This window comes from Boleophthalmus pectinirostris, unplaced genomic scaffold (genome assembly GCF_026225935.1).
Source record: "Boleophthalmus pectinirostris isolate CB_2022bp ecotype Guang Dong unplaced genomic scaffold, ASM2622593v1 HiC_scaffold_6, whole genome shotgun sequence".
Lineage (NCBI taxonomy): Eukaryota > Metazoa > Chordata > Actinopteri > Gobiiformes > Gobiidae > Boleophthalmus > Boleophthalmus pectinirostris.
This window is the reverse complement of record NW_026571447.1, coordinates 38,173,780-38,188,854: the sequence shown is the minus strand read 5'-3', so window position 1 is coordinate 38,188,854 and position 15,075 is coordinate 38,173,780. Positions and strand designations below refer to the sequence as shown.

Sequence of the window (15,075 nt, the reverse complement as noted above, 5' to 3'; positions counted from 1 at the left end):
TTTTCGTTTTCTTATTTTTGGTTTTATTTTGAAAAACGAATGAACGAATGTCACACAGATTAAGGCTCTGGGGACACAAATTCAGTTGTGACTGTATCTTATTTTTTAAACCATCAAGAGCCCAGGTTACATACCATCCTTGTTTTTGTATTTATATGTTTGGTGAGATTTGGTAAATACTTATTATAATTCTATAATGATATAATAAATAATCTATAATAAAGTAAATAAGTAAGCTTTAAACAATGTGGAGCCGTGCACTATGCAGTTTTAATGCACATTGCTAAGCACCGCAGAGTGGTGTTCCTCTTTGAAGTGCGTTAAAACTGCATAATACACGGCTCCAAGTTTTATAATGTGCTTGTACCACGGCTACAAACTGAAATGTGTCACTTGTGAATGTGAAAAGCCTGTTCTCTGTCTGTAAATGTCCAAAATATCAGTTATTTCAGTGTTTTAAATTATATAGTTGTAATATTAGTTATAATATAGTTCTAAAATTCCAATTCCATGTCAATAATCCAAAAAATGTGTTCAAAATGCAGAGACAACTTACACACAAGAGAGTTTAAACATTTATTCAGAAATATACAGGTCTTGTCATATATTTGTAGCAGTCTAAGAATCACTATTGTGTAAATCATGTGCACTTTGACTTTGTTTACAGTGTGGTTGCTTGTTTCTGGTTGGCAACAGGAGCTGACACTGATGGGGTTTTGTGTTTCAGAGTGACTGCAGAGGTGAGACACAACCACACGGGGGCAGTGGTGTGCCGGGCTCAGGGCGAGTGGAACGGCGTGTTAGAATTCACCTACAGCAGCGGAGAGACCAAACTCATCGACACGCACAGACTCCCAGTGACCAGGAAGAGGATCAGAGCCATGGACAAGCAGGGCCCCTACGAGTCACGGTCAGAGTCCACAGCGCCTCTCTAAAGTCTAAAAAAAAACTACGCCGTTTTCAGATGTTGTTTCCTCATCACAAACAGACCTGGAATTGTGTTTTGTTTCATTCACACGTGTTTAAAAAGTGCATTGTGTAGCATCTATAATCGGTGGGATATACTACACAAGTGAGACAGTTTAACCCTTACATACTCTTTGGGTCAAATTTCACCCATTTTGACATTCAGCAGTAGAAAAAATACCCTAAGCATCATTCTTTTATCCTGAAATTTGATGACTTTTCCAAAAATTTGCCAATATACACAAAAATGAAAATATGTTTAAATTTTATACTTTTGAACAGGTGCCACAAATCTATTAAGATGGATTTTAGCCCTATCATTGCGGGTCAAATGAAGCAAAATGGAAGTTTTAGGGAATCTTGAAACTGTACAGACCATGTGTGTGTGTGTTTTTTTTTATGGGACAGTGGTGACAGAGTTCAAGAGTTCACTGTGTTGAGATTCCCCCGTGCCCCAGATTCCCAGAGACAGACACTTGTTGGTTCATAAAGGGGAAAAGGAGAATCTCAAAACAGTGAAAGGAGTGATCATCCTGTTTATGGAGCACATAAGCAACACAAGTCAGTCAAGTGGGAGAGAGGTCTTTTCTTCTAAGTTTGAGTAAGTTTACTCAGGACACCACAGTTGTCTCGTACATGTAAAAGAAGAACAAGAATGTCATCCTTATCATCATCAGCAGCAGCCATCATCCTTGACTACAATGCCAACAAAGGGGGAGTGGACAACCTTGACAAAGTAAAAGGCACATACAGCTGCAAGAGGAACCTCCCACTAGCCTGCATTGCTGTAAGGTATGTAAGGGTTAAAACACACAGACCAGGAGACAGTACTGTGGTGCAGGATTTAATTTGTATTAGATGGTTATCAAGATGGGGGATGTTTACAGTATACACAAGTTTTATTAGATTTACAGTACTGACAAAAATAGATTAAGCCATCAACAGCGCGTTGCCGTTTACGGAGTCACAGTTCAGTCCAGTATGGTAAAAGGTTGGAGTGGGTAAAGTTTATAGTCTGAAGGGTTAGTGAATGGAGTTTGGCCAAGTCCTGTTGGGTTATTGATGTATAGAGTGTAGTGTGGGGAGCAGGTAGAAGTCTTTAGGCTCGGGGCCTTGGGCAGCTTGCCATCGGGTTCTGCAGGACCATGGAGTGGACGGACCCGCTCTGGTCCCGGTCTCAGTCCCGGTCTGGTCCCGGACCTGGATCAGTCCTGGTTCAGTCCGTATGCATCGCAATCACGGAAGTCACGTAAATGGGAAACAGCCGTTATCCATTTTTTCCATTTTTCATTTAAACACAAAATCGAAAACTGAACACTTATCTGTTTTTTCATTTTGGTTTTGGAGACAAATAATGAAGAAAACTGTAGTTTTTTTCATTTTCTTAATTTTGGTTTTATATTGAAAAACAAATGAACGAATGAAACACGGATTCAGCTCTAATACAGATTTAATAGGATCTCGCAGGCCAAATATAATTGAGTTGACATGTCTGGTTTACAGTCTCAAACATGTATGAATGAAACAAAACACAACTCCAGGTCTGTTTGTGGTGTGTGTGTTTGACAGGTTTGACAGGGATCATGTGACAGGTCGCGTGAAGGAAAAAATGTGCGTTTACATGCACATGAAGATCCTAGTTTTCAGTCTTATCTTGGTTATGGCAGTGTTCTGGATATGGTGATTATATTTGCTGAGAGAAACCAGGACACTCATATCTCTGTGCATGTGCGTCATCAGAGTATCCTGGATATTTAGACTGGTTGCTATGCTTTGCCGCAAACATGGCAAGGAGCTAAAAACTTTGCAAACTTAAGACTTTTTAACAGGTTTCTAACAACAAAAAAGAAGATGTACATTCAAGTAAAAACACGAGACTGTGGAGCTCTGACACGGCTTCAGTGAAAGGTGTTTTTAATCAGTAGAAAAATACACTCCCACAGCGTCAGTTCAGTTCAAGCGCAGCGCAAACACATTTGAGTGTAAGTGTTTGACGTCAGCGCTGGCTCAGCAACTGATTATTTTACGTCAACACCATGAATCAGCAACTACTTATTTCAATTACAACACTAACACAAGTCAGACTGAACTTTATTGTCAATCACAACATGTAACAGGCAATACACAGAGGGATTGGAATTGCGTTTCCCCAAACTCCAAATGTGCAAATTTAAAAAAATTACAACACACACACACACACACATACACACACATACACACACACACATACACTGCCACACACAGAACCTGAAATGTACACAGACGTCGATAATCAATAAAATAAACACAAAAATATACAGGCAGTCAGAAAAAGGACATATACATTTCTCACAAGAAAATAAATTATTATTATTATTTATTTATTTATTTATTTATTTTTTGTAAATAATGAAGTTGCACACAACAACACCAACACTGAATTTAACACTTTTGAATTCACAATAAAACCAAAAATTAGAGAAAATGAAAAAAACAACTATTTTCTTCATTATTTGTCTCGAAAACTAAAATGAAAAAACTGATAACGATTCGTTTTTTTTCAGTTTTCGGTTTTGTGTTTACATGAAAAATGGAAAAAACTGATAACAGACTTAACCAGGACTGAACCAGTACTAAACCAGGACTAAACGGTTTTCAGTCCTGGTCTGGTCCTAGTCTCAGTTCTGGTCTGGTCCTGGTCTGGTCCCGATCTCAGTCCTGGTCTGGTCCCAGTCTGGTCCTGGTCTTAATCACTGTCTGGTCCTAGTCTCAATCTTAGTCCCAGTCTCAGTCCTGGTCTGGTCCTGGTCTAAGTCCCGGTCTGGTCCCGGTCTAAGTCCTGGTCTGGTTCCGATCTGGTCCCGGACCTGGTTTAGTCCTGGTTCAGTCCTGGTTCAGCTCGGCATCACAGTTTAAGGCACGTAAACAGTAATTTTTTTTTTTTTTTTCGTTTTCTTATTTTAGTTTTACTTTGAAAAACGAAAGAGCAAATTCTTCTCCTTTTATTGTTTTCTTTAACATGCCTCAGTTTTTTCAGTGTTGTTTTTGAGACTGCTCCCTACACTGAAGAGTCCCACAAGGACAATTTTGTACAACCTCTGTCCATCCAAGAGCACGCCTGAACCCTAAAGTTTTGCAGAGTAAACAGTTTCATTTTGTAGTATAAAATATTATTACTTAAAAGGTCCTGGTGGGAGTTTGAGTTGTTTTGGGAAAGTTGTTGCTTCCAGCATTTGTGTAACTTTAGTTCGCACATGCTCAGTACAGCTCCAGTTTTGAGAAATCAGGATACTGTGTCTTCAGGCCACAGTGTCCTAGATTCTCTCAGAAAAAACCCAGTGAGAGTCTTCGGGTTTCTTATCCTCACATATCAGGAAACTGCTTCTACATGAACACTCACATAACCAGGATACTCAAAAAACCCGATCATAAGCGGGACACTCGAGCGCACGTACACACGCTCGTTGTGTAACTTTTGGAGGAGGCTCTGGTATCTATGTGGTTAAATAGTTAATTATTGTTTTGGCTGGATTGTTCCGCCCATAATAATACGATCTTATGACAAAGGATCCCAACACACGTCACCCAATCTGACTTAAAGCCTCCTCCCAGTGAACCATGCCAAGAGCAGCGGTGGAAGCAAAAATACAGATACAGGAGGAAAAAAATAAACACTGAAGTAAAAGAAAAAGAAAACATGAAAACATCTACTTAAGTGAAAGTATTAAAGTACTCGTTTAAAAATGTAAATACATTTTATATCGCACAGATTTTGAGATCTAATAAAGCTTCAAATGTGATTTTCAAACAGATTTGTGCCAAATTTTGTTCAACAGAAACTGAATTGATTGTTTTTAATCCGTGTGTCATTCGCTCATTCGTTTTTCAATATAAAACCAAAAATAAGAAAATGAAAAAAACAACCATTTTCTTCATTATTTGTCTCCAAAACCAAAATCAAAAAATGGATAATGATTTTGTGTTTAAATGAAGAATGGAAAAAATGGATGGAAAAACGACCGTTTCCTGTTTCCGTGACTTAAACTGCGATGTCGGACTTTTGCACTGCAAACAGACTGAACCAGGACTAAACCAGGACTAAACCAAGACTAAAACCAGGACTGACCCAGGACTGAACCAAGTCCAGGACCAGACCAGGACTCAGACCAGGACTGAGACCGGGACCAGACAAGGACTGAGTCTGGGACTAAGACTAGGACTGAGACTGGGACTGAGACCATGACTGAGACCGGGATCAGACCAGAACTGAGACCAGGATTGAGGCCGGAAAGAGGACCAGGATTGAGACAGGAACCAGACCAGGACTCAGGCCGGGACTGAGACCGGGACTGAGACCGAGACTGAGACTGAGACCGTGATCAGACCAGAACTGAGACCAGGATTGAGACCAGGACTGAGATCGGGACTAAGACTGGGACCAGACCGGGACCAGACTGGGACCACACCAGGACTGAGGCCGGGACCAGAAAAGGACCAGACCATAATTGAGACCGCAACCAGACCAGGACCGAGACCACAACCAAACCGGGACTGAGACCGGGACCAGACCAGGACCAGACCAGGACTGAGACCAGGACTGAAAACGGTTTAGTCCTGGTTTAGTCCTGTTTTAGTCCTGATTCAGTCCTTGTTCAGTCCGGCATTGCAGTCATCGTTATCCGTTTTTTTCCATTCCTCATTTAAACACAAAATCGAAAAACTGAGAAAACAAATCGTTATCTGTTTATTAATTTTGGTTTTGGAGACAAATAATGAAGAAAATATTAGTTTTTTAGTTTTCTTATTTTTGGTTTTATATTGAAAAAACGAATGACACATGGATTGTTTTTTCCTAGTTGTTTTATTAGTATATTTGTGCTTAAACTGTTAAATGTAAAAAAAAAAAAAAAAACTCAGACTTTTCAGCAGGTCTCAAACTATAAAAAAAACCCCAAAAAAACATTTACTTTTCAATCCAGTATGTAGTGGAGTAAAAAGTACTGTCTGTTTCTGATCCAGGCGTTTGTGGCAGCACGTGACTGAGGCTCTGAAGGCCGGAAACATGGAGGTGGCCACAGAACACAAGCACCACCTGGAAGAGAGACAGAGGAACGACGAGAGACAGCGCGCAGCCTCAAAAACGCCCTGGACGCCCAAACACTTCACCAAACAGGTCAGCGCACTGCAAAAAATGAGCGGGTCAGAGCTGTAGAGGACCAACAGGTGGTGAGTTGGATCCGCTGCAGACCAAAACACATCGTGTTCGGGTCTGTGAACGTCTGGAGGCCTCTGTCACAGGTCTTCAGCTCTCATTTTCAGAACTTCTCCCAAATCCCAGATGAGGCAGGAGACAGGGATCTGAGGTTATGTTTACACTGAAACATATCACCGTATCACTGAAATGATTTGCGTCCAGACACGTTGTTTTTGTGTCCTCAATCCTTCCCTCTCCACACAGTTTTGAGCACATTTGTTTACGTTTTACAGAAATGAAACTTAAAACCACATGGCTCATTTGCATAAACTCTGTCGTACTAAAGAAGAACACGACTCAGACCCTGTTTACACTGAAACAAATCCGCGTATCACCGTATCGAAAATGATTTGCGTCCAGACACGTTGTTTCTTTGTCTAGAAGTCTTCCCTATTCACACAGCTTTGAGCACATTTGTTTACATTTTGCAGAAATTAAACTTAAAACCGCATGGCTCATTTGCATGAACTGAACGCTCATGTGGGCTGATGCAGTTCAGCTTCTGTTGGACTAAAGGACATGACTCAGTGGAATATGAGTGTTCTTTCTGTGACAGAGGGGTGTTCTGCTGATGGTGAGTCTGTTTTGTGTTTCTGTATCGTCGGAGATGGTTCATGTTAAACTTTTCAGAGATTATACGTCTGCAGGTCGTACACACAGATCGTATATCTCAGGCATGTCCAAACTATGGCCCGTGAGCCAAATGCGGCCCTCAGATACATTTTTCTTGGCCCTCAGACTTTCAGGTGAATTGGCCCAAATTACCTTGCATCAATTAAAAATGAACTTTTCACTGCAAGTTTTTTTTAAATTCTACCTGGATAAAGCTAATATTTAATATTTAGTGTGTGGTTTTAAGGATCTTAGAATGAGTCATCAGTCTTTATTCATGCTAATGTGTTAAACATGCACATATTTCAATTATTCACAGTACTGAGCACCAGTGATCACACCTCTGCTTCATCTGTGTTTAGATATGTGGCCCTTGATGAAAGAAGTTTGGACACCCCTGGTTTATATGAATGGACATATTCTAGCCTCTTAGCGTTTTGGTGGTGAATTACTTTGAGGCGCATAGAACTACATCAGCGATTTTCAGGCGTCCACACAGTGCCGGATCAGGTCTGTACTCAGGTGAATTCGTGGGAGCTGGCAGCACCAGATTGTTCCGTCTCTTGAGCCGTTTGCCATCGGATTAGTGTGAATGAACACTGCATCCACAACCAAAATGACTCGAATACGTACTAGTGTGAATGGGACCTGAGTGGACCGTGTTCTTAGCTTCTATTGATGTGACTTCTCATTGCTGTCGTCGTAAGGTCTCTGGTGCATGTCGTGGCAGCAAACCCCGAACCTGATGATGGATGCAGGAAGTAAGGGAGGCCGTCAGTCTGAAGGAGGAGTCCTGTCGGGCCTCGTTGGCCTGTGGAACTCCAGAAGCAGCTGATGGTCACCAATGGGCCATGCATGCTGCAGCTCGTGTGGCTGCAGAAGCAAAAACTCAGGGCTGGGAGGACTTTGGAGAGGCTATCGACACCTCCATGGCCTCTCCAAAGTCTCTCTCAAAGAAATTCTGGGAGAGCTGTTGACCTTGACTGGGGATGTTGTCGGACGGTGGAAGAAATACTTTAAGGATCTTCTCAATCCTGCCGTTATGTCCTTCGAGGAGAAAGCAGAGGCTGGGAATTCAGAGGCAGACTTGATCATCATTTGTACCTGAAGTCACTGAGGTGGTCATAGCTCCTCTGAGGCTCTAGGTGTGGATAAAATCTGTCCTGAGGATCTAAAGTCTCTGGATGTTGTGGGGCTGTCTTGGTTGACTCGCCTCTGCAACGTCATGTGGCAGATAGGGACAGTACCACCTGTGTCACCAGTTCTGTTTTATAATAGACATAATTTATTTCTGTTTGATCTTAATTTGAGTAGGTCTGATTGCCCCCAAAAAACAAACTTCCTGTGAAACCTTTGTTACTATAAACCACTCCTTGATGACTTGATGAGCGATTAGACTCATGCACACATACAAAATGAAGGTGACAAATACGTCTCTAATGTAAATGTCTCTGGTTTCCTCAGGGTGAAGGCTGGGTGTACAACAGGCCTCTGTGGGAAACTCACTGACCAAGATCCAGCTCAATCTTCAAGGACTAACCACGAAAATAAAAACTGGGCAAGAGCCAGGCCCGGGCCAGGACTTTCCACAACCAGGAGGACCGAACTGGCCTCAGGAGACCAGAGGACCTACGAAGAGATACTTGTCAGACCAGGAAGTGCCAAAGATAAGGAAGTTACTACAAAGTATAGACTATTTAAAAGCAGGACTTTAGTAACTTTTTCAAATCTTAAATAAAGTAAGTTCGTAACTGTTAAATGAGTAGTTGTGGGGTAAGTAAAGTGTCCGGGGTTACGGAAGTCTCACCAGTTTTATGAATGGGCCCATTTTACACAATTTTCTGATTTATGTTATAATGTTGTTTCCTCGTCAAGAACATACCTGAAGTTGCATTTTGTTCAATTTACACACATTTAACCCTGCAGATTTAGACTGAAAACACTTCCACCTTGTGATGTCGTGATAATACAGGAAGTGCTGCACCGTGCTTTTAAACTCCGTACACCTTCACTTGAATCATGTGGATGGTTTGAGCCCTGGAACTACCAATTTCTACTAAACAAATGGTAAAAGGAGCTGTTAAGTTGAAAACTACTGTTTCATGACATCACAAAGTGGAACAGAACACTTTAAGCTCTGGACTTTAAGCTCAGACTAATCATAAAGGATTACTCAAACATGTGTGAATGAAAAAAAAACAACACAACTCCAGATACGTTTCTGATCAGGTAACAGCATTATAACATGGCTTAAAGAGTTTCAGTAAAATGAAGGACCATTGCCATAGTTATTTATTTATTTTTATTATTATTATTATTATTATTATTATTATTAAATTTATTTATATCTTTAACCTGGTTTATGGTTAATATGTCTGTAATTACTGGGCCTATCCATATAAAAATTGACACCAAGTTCAACGTCTTTTTTCCCTGTATAAATAAACAAAAGTGAAATACTTTTTCACAATGGCCTCCAAAGGTGCCATTTTTTTCTACACTAGAGAAGTTACAGGCTCTGCGCACAGCAGTGTGAGCTTTACACTGAACACTGCTCCTTAGTAAACAGCTGATGGTTTATTACCCTCATGAGGTTTTACTGCACAACTTTTACTGGCCTCGGTCTGAGCGAATGAGCTGAACAAACCTGTTTTTCACATGAGCTTCTCCCTCCTCAGTCACGTGTCTTTGTGGATCACACTGTACAGTTACTTGGTGCTGCACTCAGAGCAGGGCCCTCCCCCTCCCTCTCTCTGACTTTGTTATGAGGAAATGCCTCTCTCTTTCTCTCTCAGAGGCAAAAATGGCGCAGAGCACAGTGGACCCAGCAGCTCTGAGCTGCTGCATGTGTTTGGAGGAAGTGAGAGAGCCGATCACTATTCCCTGTGGACACAGCTACTGCAGCAGCTGCATCCACAGTCACCGGGACAGGGCGAGGAAAAAGTTCTGCTGCACCGACGGGCAGCTCCCGTGTGTGGTCTGCTGCACGGATCAACACCAGGCCGGGGGCCAGAGACCGGGAGAGCTGCCGGCCAGGAGGGCCCTGCTGCTCCATAGCCTCCAGCACAAAGAAACAAACCTAAAGAATCTCCAACAGGAGGCCCAGGACATCAGCCGCTCTGCCCAGAGAGCGCTGCAGCAAAGCGGGGAGAGTTTCACACAGATGGCCCTTCTCTTGGAGAAAAGACGCTCAGAAGTGGAGCGGTGGATCCGCTCCCAGGAGGAGACTCAACTGAGCCGAGTCCAAGAGCTCCAAGACCAACTGCAGCAGGACGTGAGTGAGCTGAAGAGGAGCCTCTCCGAGCTGGACACACTGGCCCTCACCCAGGATCATAACCAGTACTGCCCCCCTCTGGACACAGACTCACAGCACACAGAGTTCAGGATCCAGACCGGACCAAGGAAGGACTTTGAGGACGTGTCCAGAGCTGTGTCTTCGCTCAGGGACAAACTCCAGCTCATTCTGGAGAAGGCCATAGTTCAAAACCAGGAGGACCTGAGCCCTGAGCCTCGCTGCAGAGAGGACTTTCTCAGATACGCACGGGACATCACCCTGAACCCTGACACTGCAGACCCACACCTAGCTCTGTCTTTTGGAAACAGAAGAGCAAAGTTTGTGTTTGATAAGCAGCGTCCTACGGATGATCCAGACAGATTCAGCGTGTATCAGGTCCTGAGCCGAGAGGCGCTGACGGGCCGCTGTTACTGGGAGCTGGAGTGGGACGGGATGGTTCTCATTGCAGCTGCGTACAGAGACACTCAGAGAGACTGTGAGTTTGGAGACAACGGCAATTCCTGGGCCTTAGACTGTCAGAGCAAAAGTTACTCATTTTGGTTTAACAAAGTCCGGACCGAGATCTCCTGTCCAGTCAGGTCCAGAAGAATCGGGGTTTACCTGGACCACAACGCAGGGATTCTGTCCTTTTACTGTGTTCAGGGTCAAACCATGAAGCTCCTCCACAGAGTCCAGACACAGTTCACTCAGCCTCTATACGCCGGAGTCCTCGTTGGGTTTGTATCTACAGCTCATTTCCTTAAACTTAAATCCTGAACAGTCAGCGCGTGAGGCCATTTTGATCTTGGTCTGTTCTGGACTTAAACTGGTCTTGGGACGGCTCTCGGGATGTAAAAACAGCGTCAGAAGTCCAAAGAGGAGATTTATGGAATGTAATAATCAACACAAACTCTCAAAAGATCCTTACGAATGTCATTGCCTTATTGTGAAATACTGTTAATAGGCTTTTGCTGGTGGTGAAAATAAATATACATAAAAGTTTCATAATGAAGGATACAACTCAGTAACTGTATATTTTATGATTCATTTAATTTCTGATGACAAAATGCAGCCACTATAATCAATAATTCTAAACATTGCCTACTTTCTGTAAATAAAATAAATACAGAAACAGGTGCATTCTTTTGTTTTTAGATAAAGGTCAGAATTTAACTTTAGATTTTCCATTTTCTATTAATCCTCAGAGGTGAAGGAAGTGGCAATGTGTTTAACTCAAGTGAAAGCAGAAACAATTAACAACAATTTGCATATGCCAGGTTTAATTTTTTTACTTAACTGATTAATTCATGACTTAATTTAGTTTTAAATCAGGGAATAATTTGAGATAAATACTTGATAAAATAGATTTCTAGGCCAATCACCACGAACCTGAATTATTTATTACAGATTTTTGTTTTAAAGCATTTGATAATATTCAAATGTAATTTATAATTCAGTGTATTTATTTTATACAATGGTTTAAAACTCTCTTTAATCATCCCAGTAACCGAATAATGAATAAAGCTTATGCACTTCGTCAGGGGTGGCCACTGTCACCCTATTTTTTGTTTTACGTATTCAGATTTTGGCTTCTAAAATAACAAATAATTTAAAAAAAAATAAGGGTTTGTCGCTAAAAGATCTATGTATGCTGCTGAGGCAACCAAAACAATCAACTTTTGAAGCTTTAATTATGGGTTTAAGCAGCTTTTCAATCAAAATTTAAGGATTAAGACCCAATTTTGAGAAGTGTAAATCGATCCCAACAAGAGTTTATTCCCCTTTTTCAATTAAAAGCAGTACAGATGGATAAAATATTTCAAAATCAATTACAGGACACTTCAATTTCCAGTCCCACCTGCCTGGGCATGTGTCAAGGTTTTCCATCGCAGGCGCTTTGGACGAATTTGAATATTGTTATTAAAGCCAAACCACAATTATGCTTTATTTTTGTCATTAAGTTGGCAAGTGTTGGATTTCTGTACAGTTTTTTTAAGTTAACTATATCAAATTCATGCTCAGAACATTTTAAAAACATAATTCATAATCAGTTCACTCCAGATTTGAGTCTTTATTTCAGTTGCTTAAAATGTTTGTACCTTTTTTGTTTGTTTTGCTCTGTTGTGTTGTTATGTCTTATTTATATTTTTCGTTATGATTTCTATAATTTGTGAGGTTATGCATGTGATGGGTGGGTGGTTGTGTAGAGTATGAAAGCTTTATCTTCTTTGGTTTGTCAGTAGATAAATAATAAAAAGACTAAAAGCAATAATGTGTAAATGAGATGAGTTTTGTTTACAGTGTGGTTGCAAGTAAATAGTTATAGAATTACGTCAGTATCCTGTCAAACCAGGAAGTAGTTTACAATTATAAACTGGTCAAACCATAGATATTATATGTTTATGTGCCAAACCAGGTAAATGATGTACTTTTTTAAATAATTAATTCATTATTAGTAATTATAATCATTTAATTTTATTTATATGCACTTGCAAATGCCAACACCACCCACAGAAAAGAATGCACGAGTTTGTTTTAACTCGATAATAATGAGTCAGAGACAGAAATCATTACAGTTAAAATTATTTTGATAATGAGCAGGTGAGAGTTATAACAAAGAAAACATGTGACCTAAAACAAATCCTAAGGCAAAACAAACCAAATCAGTTCTATAGTTACAAAGAGTCTACAAAGTCAGTGTTGGGAAGTGACTGAATAAGCCAAAGATACTGAAAATGCGTCATTATATACGTCATTTTGAGTAACTGCATTCTTGTACACTCCTGTCCCTCTTCCTGTTACTCTTTGATGTGGTGTTATTCAGAAAAGTGACTTCCTTATTCATGGCCGTACTTTATATTGTGCAATTTTGCCACTGAACCGCAAATTATTATCCTTTCCTTATTGTAATTATTACCTGGTCCCCGAGGAGTTGACCAGGTTTTGTATTCACCCTGTGTGTCTGTTTGTATGTGTGTGTGTCCACCCGCGATAATTCTGCCATTTATGGACCGATGGTCACCAAACTGGTACGTGGGTCAAGCCCCCGTGCCCGATGCCGCAAAAAAGTTTGGTGACGATCCAAGGTTATTTGAGGTCACACGGGTCAATTGAAAGGTCACACCTTTATAAATGATAAAGACAATTTTGACAATTTCTGAAACATCTGCGGGCTAAAATATTCACCCAATCATCACACAAGTTGGCACACACATAACCGGGGTACACTGGATGTTATAGGTTGAATCCGGTCAAGATCACTTGAAGGTCAAGGTAAACAAGGTCAAATATGCTTTTCTGGTCATAACACGAATGATTGAGCTTGAGCAACGGGAGTGGTCTCAAAATCTCAGAAAAAATTATTATCTATTTATAATTCTGTGCTTTTGTGTAGTCAAATATTAATAGTTTTCCAGATAATCACTAATTATAACAGTTCCTTTCTCTTTCAGTGTAGCCGTTAAAATTCTAATTGGAACGAAAATAATTTCCATTTCTTGTTTTTCTAGTGATACATAACACACGGATCTACAGTCACACAATTAACATACACACAACTCATGAAAAATGACATTTTGGTTCCACACTAGTAAACACAGACGTTCTCATGTGTGACCAATATCACACAAATGTTCATGGGTCTGTACAGATACACACATTGTATTGTGGATATAATGATCATGTAATATGGGCTCCTCATAAACTGCTTCTGTGGTGATGAACTGACCCCACAAATGCCTCATGGGGACCAAGTTGCTGTCTCTGATTGCACTTGTTATCTCTCATTTCACCATTGCACTATTTTAGATTAGTACAACCTGCTTAATTTTAATAATTTTGTTGATTTTAAATATAGATGTTTTATCTATAATGATTTGTATGGACTTGCCCCCCTCCGTTACAGGATTTTATTAAAGTAAAGACTGCCAGTGGGAACTAGGGCCATGGCCCGGGGAACTGTGAGCTCCACACAGACGCACTACACTCGGACAAACTGTGTTTCAGTCAGAGGCACTAAATTTTGGAGCAATCTCTCATTATCAATAAGAGAAACTCCAACACTGGACACTTTCAAATCCCACTTGAAACAGCAGCTAAAGGAAAACCAGACTTGTGGACAATTTTAGTCTAGACCTGTCACTTGTATTTGTTGTTTTTTTCTTTCTTAAATTTGTGGTGTCGCCTGCTGAGGGACGACAGATGGAAATGAGCATTCTTGGTATAATCTGTCATATTTACACTGCAGTGTTGTAGATGTTCATTAATATGTACTGCCCCTATTAAATAAATAAATAAATAAGATAATAAAGGCACAACAAACAAAATAAAGCTTTTTGTCATTATTTGTCACTGTAATTCACTATAATATTATTTCAACTTTAATGTGAAAATATTGAAATGGTAAATGGTCACATTTTTGTATACTGTTTTCCATCTTCAAGGCGCTCACTTTACATCAAAGAACCACTCACCCATTCACACAAACAACATTCCTCTGTGGGAGCTGGACTCGCACCGCCAACCTGTGAGTCAGTGGATCTGAACACTCAACCAATGATAGTTATGTCGAGTGCAGGAGGAGGCCCTGCTCCTGCTCTCCAAGTCAGAGTCAGAGTCAGGTTTGTGGCAATGCAAGCAAATATGCATTCCCAAAGATTATTGCCCCGAAAAAAATAATCCATAAAAGACACACACACATATATAAATATAGTTTTGAGCAAGGATTTAAAGTGCTCAAGTGACTGTGCAGTTCTAATGTGCAATGGCAAAGTGTTCCACAGTCGTCCTATAGGGACAGCCAGGAGCTGGTCTGCAAAGTGCAGCCTTCTGGATGGGACATGGGGCTGAAGGTTTGACACTAAGACAGAATTATTATTATTATTGATTTTCGTTTTTAATTAAAATTCAAAAGAACGAATGGTACACTCTTTGTTTTTGTTGAGAAAAACATCATACGTTTCCTTGGAGCCTGTAATAACGTGTTTTCACC

The 15,075-nt window shown here is 40.6% G+C and overlaps 2 protein-coding genes across 2 annotated transcripts in view; both read left to right on the top strand.

Moving 5' to 3' along the window:
- LOC110168211 (oxysterol-binding protein-related protein 10-like) overlaps positions 1 to 9,043 on the top strand; it is a 38,016-nt gene extending 28,973 nt beyond the window's left edge. The window contains exons 14-16 of the mRNA XM_055163921.1: positions 728 to 910; positions 5,965 to 6,118; positions 8,276 to 9,043. Of these exons, the coding sequence (XP_055019896.1) occupies positions 728 to 910; positions 5,965 to 6,118; positions 8,276 to 8,320 (382 nt within the window). The 3' untranslated portion in view covers positions 8,321 to 9,043. The remainder of the gene's footprint in view (positions 1 to 727; positions 911 to 5,964; positions 6,119 to 8,275) is intronic.
- Positions 9,044 to 9,614: 571 nt separating this feature from the next.
- On the top strand, positions 9,615 to 10,862 carry LOC110168210 (tripartite motif-containing protein 16-like protein). The gene has a single exon (XM_020933631.2). It carries the CDS (start codon positions 9,615 to 9,617, stop codon positions 10,860 to 10,862), a length of 1,248 nt encoding a protein of 415 aa, XP_020789290.2.
- The last annotated feature ends 4,213 nt before the right edge of the window (positions 10,863 to 15,075 follow it).